The 5,761-nt window shown below is 54.0% G+C and overlaps 1 protein-coding gene across 1 annotated transcript; it reads right to left on the reverse strand.

Moving 5' to 3' along the window:
- Positions 1-1,075: 1,075 nt before the first annotated feature.
- On the reverse strand, positions 1,076-5,372 carry MONBRDRAFT_33017 (uncharacterized protein; the record flags this gene model as incomplete). Its single annotated transcript, XM_001747133.1, has 16 exons — positions 1,076-1,554; positions 1,757-1,866; positions 1,999-2,090; positions 2,194-2,316; positions 2,464-2,574; positions 2,672-2,715; positions 2,930-3,161; positions 3,755-3,835; positions 3,904-4,060; positions 4,165-4,259; positions 4,345-4,461; positions 4,567-4,667; positions 4,780-4,859; positions 4,934-4,977; positions 5,092-5,163; positions 5,292-5,372. The coding sequence occupies 16 exons, from the start codon at positions 5,370-5,372 to the stop codon at positions 1,175-1,177; spliced, it is 1,920 nt and encodes a 639-aa protein (XP_001747185.1). The 3' UTR covers positions 1,076-1,174.
- Between the last annotated feature and the right edge of the window lie 389 nt (positions 5,373-5,761).

Below are 5,761 nucleotides of genomic sequence, written 5' to 3' on the forward strand. Positions count from 1 at the left end.
CCTCGACGATGGGGCTGAAGATAAAGCCGCCATAGCAACGGCAGCGACGCCACTGGGTGCTACTGCGCCTTGGGCGTCGCCCAGGCGCAGTCTATCCCAGGAGCCTGACGATGAGGGCGATGATCACGTTGAGGACGTGGTGCGACAAGACACGCTCACCCGCATGCCCACCCTTCGTGCGCCAGCTGAACCAATGGAAGCCGAGTTTGAAGCGGGTGACGTGGAGTTGAATCCCAATTGGGCCGAAGCTGATCTAATGGTCCAGAACGACGACGACAACGACGACGAGCCGTGGGGACCGGATGTGCTAGCCGGTCAAGACTGGGGCGTTGGAACTCAAGGTCAGCAGGGCCCACCCGTCGCGCGGTCAGCTCTGCAGGCCCGTGAGCTGGGCCAAGATCGTGGAGCAGCGCGAGCCTTGTCCCCTATTGAAGCTTCAGCTGCGGCTACCCCCGTTGCTTCTCGCGAAGTGACATTGCTGCGTACGGGTGAAGGTACAGCACCGCGTGCCTCTGTCTCAGGCGGAGATGCATTTCGCACGTGGCGGGGTGGACCTTCGTCTCCCTCTCAGCTGATTTCAGGCGATGAAAGTGGCTCCGGGGGCATTGAAGTCACTGATGTGAACGCAACTAGCCGGGCTACCTCTGACACAGGCGAGGCTCGTGCTGCCCCAGCATGGGCTGATCAGACATTGCGCAGCAGCAGCACATTGCGGCCAGAAGCAGCAGAGCGAACGTCTGAGTCGATGCGGCAATTCTTGGCCGCGGAGCGTCAGACCCTTGGCACCCCATCCCCATAAATCAAGACTCTGGTCGAGGGAGCGAGCCCTTCTCACATTCACTTGCGCCTGAGGCAGCCTCTGGCATCTAAGCCAGTAATAACAGCGATATGTCTATTAACATGTAATATAAGATCATTTTTACTCTTGTCTGGAGATAGCCACCCTGACCAAGCGCTGCGCGCTAATCCATCATCGAATATCTTGGTGTTTGTGTCAACAGCACGTCCCAGCCCCAGCGCACCGGGCCGAGGTAACGCAAAAGCCACGAGGAAACAATCATGAAGGCGTTCATATCAGCATGGTGATGTAATTGTTTGCAAAAAAAAAAAAGAGACAAGCTCAATCCGGCACTTGACATTCGACACGGGGACACAGTAGAGGCAATTCACGAGTTTACATGTCAGGACCAACCATGCCTTCTTCGTTGTACTCATCATCATCATCATCACCAGAGCCCTCCTCGTTCTCCTTTTCAAACTTCTCCATAAGCTTGGCAAGCTCGCTATCATCCGTCTCCGTGACAGCACGGGGCGCCATCTTGATCTTGAGATCACCACCCTTCTCCTCGATGACTTTCTTGATGGCCTCAAGCGCCTCCCCCAATAGTGCAACACCTTTAGTCTTATCGAGCGAGTGAGTCGTCACGACGTAAAGGGGCGGAGCGATCAGGTTCACGTTGATGGGCAGCTCGGGGGTTGAGAGGGCGATGGCGGCCTTAAGGGCAGCCTTGACTGCATTGATGCCCTCATATGCATAGCAGGTCACATCGATATCTGCGTGGCGTTGTGGAAAACAGAACGAGGGTAAATGTGCACGTAAAGGAAGTCTGTGAGTTTGAACAGCCGAAACAGCGATGGGCAAGCGGCAGCAGGACTCGATGCTCGACTAAAAGATGATTCCACAAGGCAAATTGGTTCTTATCCTTAACAAGATGATTGTGTGAGCACAGTGTGTGTGCGTGTGTGTTATACGCACCGGCACGGATCTTTTCAGCCTGAGGCGTCAACCGATGTTGGATCTTCTTGCGCAGAGCATCCTTGATCTCCTCGGGGATATCAAACGAATCGAAGATTTCGGGCTTTTCTCTATCAAAATGAGGTCGGCGCGTGAGCAAGTCCAACCCAAGCAGGATCCGGGGTCTTATCAACAGTTTTTGACCAAAATGCTTGTCAATGTGAGATTTGGGGTGACAAACAGGTTGAGAGTGAAAGACCTACGTAATGGCAAGCTTGAACAGGTCAAAAGAAGAGGAGGGGCCCGAAGTGGCCTCCAGCTTCCAGGCCGTCTGCTCGTACAGCGTCTCAAGATCCTATGTGTAATGGTGACCGAGAGGACATCGGTACCGTTAAGGGCGCAGCAGCATTCGGAGCCAACACAAGCCTGAATTGTACCCATCAAGTGGGCAAGCTTACAAAGTTGGTGTTGTCCGCAACGTTACGGAGGATGGAATTGACAATCTTGGCGCGGTTGAATTTGTCTTCGCACTTTTTGGCTTCCTCGGGACTGACGCGGCGCTTGGAAAGATCAATGTAACCCTAAAGCCAAGGAGGAGTGAGTGCCACAGAGGAAACCGGCCGGGCCGAGTGGGACAGAGAGAGGCATGAGCCAGCGGTCACTCAATCAGCGGGGCAAAAAAACAAAAAAAAAAAAAAACCTTCACCGGGAGATGGTCGTTGGCCTACCTTCTCCTCATCCACGCGCATGACCACGACACACTCATGGCGACCGACGCGAATCAGCTTGTTCAGCGACCGGATACGACGACGCGACAGTTCGCTGAGCAGAATCATGCCCTGTGATGTAAGCAAAACGTTGGATAAGCTAAACAAGGGCCCCCATCGCGGCGCAGGCAGGCCAAAGCTCTCGGTTGGTTTCTGTCATGTCACCTACATCAATGCCATCATACTCCAGCAGCTGTACGTACGCGCCCATCTCTGTATAGCACGGCGAGGAAAGGGACAAGACCACACATCAAACGTCAGTATAAGTCCATGTTTCCCGTCGCCGACGTCTGAAATGGCTTTGCGCCCGTTAACAGCCGCGCTTGGCGGCGGGCAGAGCCGTTTGCCTGGCAGAGCAAGCAAGCGAGCGGCTGGTGCCGCGACCGCCTCTCGAGTCCCACGCGACCAGGCTCGTCCAAACACGCACCCTGGATGGACTTGACGTTGACCATGACCACATCATCAACCTCAGGAAACTTGGGCTTGTAGAAACGGCAGTGCGACTTAGGGCTCTTGACATCATCCTCCGCATCCACATCAACGACGTCGACCTCAGCCGCTGCCACTGACTCATCCTGCTCATGAGGTGCCGCCATCTTGTCCCGTTCTGCTCTCTCGTCCGTGTGTGTGTGTGTGTGAGCGCGCGACACGAGCGAGCACTGTCAGAGAAATTACCAACTGTTAATGTTCCTTCAGTTATGCAGTTGTTTTTCCCTCTCAAATAATTCATACTTTCCGGTCGTTCAACGCAAAGGAAGAGTGAGACAGAGATGAGACGCAACACACGTGGAATGCTGACAATTAGAGGCGACAAGTTTTGCCGGTTAATTGGGAGCTGAGTCAGGACGAGGGGCCACTCGGTGGCACGGCAACTGGGATCTTGGTCTTGGACTCTTCAGAGGGCGACGCTTAGTTGACAGCATAGTCACCGCGGGCTCGGCTCCGAAACTCTTCTTCAATCTGCTCCAGTGACTTGCCCTTGGTCTCTGTATGTCGGGCGATGAGCATGAGATCGGGACCGAACACGAAGCCGGTGTGTGCAAGGGGCTGAGCTCATCCAATGAACAAACCTGGGAGGCAGCGCCAAATCCAGACGACGCTGGCAGCACAAACAGCTCCGAAAACAAAGAAGACCCCTCCCGGGTACCATCCTCGTAGCTGTTTGAGCGGTGGATATGACATGATGCGTCGACATGAGGGGAACAACAACCACAACAACATTATGGTGGGTGAAGCGCATCGACCAACTTACCATCAGCGGGAACGTTTGGCTTACAACCAAGACGAAGAGCCAATTGAGAAAACCTGAGACGGAGAGAGCCTTGCCCTTGATCTGGGTTGGAACATGGTGTTTGTCAACAATGGTCAAGGGGCATTGTGGGATCAACCTCACACACACACACACACACACACACACACACACACACACACACACACACACACACACACACACACACACACACACACACACATACACACACAGGTCCAGGCAGCACCCCCATAACCGTGATTTACCTTGAGCGGAAAAATCTCCGACAAGTACAGCCATACAGCAGGTCTGCGAGGTGGGTCGGGCAAAAGTTACATGCACAGGACATGCCAATGTAAGCGGCGTGCACACTGGGGGATGGGCCCGGCATGGGTGCACCAACCACAACTTACCCTAGTGACACTTCGTAAAAACCCATGAAGCAAAAGAGCGAGACCAGGGCAATCCAACCCTCGCCCGTGCTGATGCTGCCCGTGGATTCACGTATCTGGTTTTGAGAATCAGAGATGACGGTGATGAATGCCAACCAACCACTGGCATGTCGACAAGGGTCGTGCATATTGCTACCGCACCTGAAACATGGCAGCAAGCAACAGAGTGCTGACCGTCATACCCACAATGCCAACAAGGATCAGGATTCGACGGCCAGCGCGATCAATCAAGACCACAGCCACGGCCACAAAAAACACCTATTGACATGTGAACATGATCCCAGACGAGCCACGCAATTGTCAGACATCTCATGAGCCTTGGGCACGTGAATGGACGATCTGCTTAATCCTGTCGCTACAAACCTTGACGACGCCAATAAAGATGCTGAAGAAAAACGCCTTGGACTTTGAAAACCCAGCGTCAGTGAGGACAGTCTGGGCGTAAAAGTTGACAGCGTTGACACCTGGCAAATCCAAGCGTCAGCAAAAGGGTCGTCAAAAGGGCATCAGGCCGATTGTATCAAAAGCCGAGACTTGGCCCTGCAGGATCGGTGCCAGCTATAGATCATGACGCACCGGTAAACTGCTGGATGGCACTGAGCATGGCCCCAACGTAGAGTCCATAAAGAACGTTGGGCTCTAGGAGATCGCGCCACCTAGTCAAAATCACAGGAGCAAACTTTGAGTGATAGATGTCGCCATAACACCAACCATAGGGCCAATTACTCACATGCCCTCAGCTTCCTGGTTGGCCGCGTGAACTTCCGACACTTCCTGTCGCCCAATGGACAGCATGAGCCAGCAACCTGTTTAGGAAAACAACAACAACAACAAAAACAACAACAACAACAACAACAAAAAAGGATGATGGCGCTATGGGTGACGAACCAGGTCGATGGCGGCAGGGTGGCGGAAAAGCGCGAGCACTCGTCGTGCTGCCGCCTCATGCCGCTGCTTGATCTGGAGAAAATTGGACGTGAAGCCGTTTGATGAATCCAAAAGGGTCGGTGAGCGGAGACCAGAGGCTCCCATCGTGTCAGGCTAGCTTTGCCAATGATCAGCAGGTACCCAGACCGGGCGATGCTCACCAGATAGCGCGGCGTTTCGGGTGCAAAGATGACAAAGCCAATTTGCAAGAAGAGGGCGATTGGCACGGCCGCCATGAACATCCACTTCCAGTTGGGAATGTCATGCGTGTTGCAAAAGGCATCATCGTCAAAGCGTTGTTTACCACAAAGCCAAGCAAGACGCCCACGCAAATGAAGAGCTATAGACCCAGAAGATCCAAACGTGAGAGACGACCCTTCCCCTGTTTTGGTGCAAAGCGGGCCGGTTTTTCGGCGACACGCGGCGGGGAAAGCGGAATCGCGTGCCTGGTTGGTGGTGACGAGACGCCCACGCATATCCTTGGGTGCGATTTCGGCAATATACAGAGGGACGGTGGTGCAACCCAGCCCGACGGACAATCCCACAAGGATTCGTCCAAAGAAGAGGACACCATACACTCCGGCAAGAACTTCGATGCCCACGCCAACCTCATAAATGGAAGCGGCGACGA

Source organism: Monosiga brevicollis, genomic scaffold (genome assembly GCF_000002865.3).
Source record: "Monosiga brevicollis MX1 MONBRscaffold_15 genomic scaffold, whole genome shotgun sequence".
Lineage (NCBI taxonomy): Eukaryota > Choanoflagellata > Craspedida > Salpingoecidae > Monosiga > Monosiga brevicollis.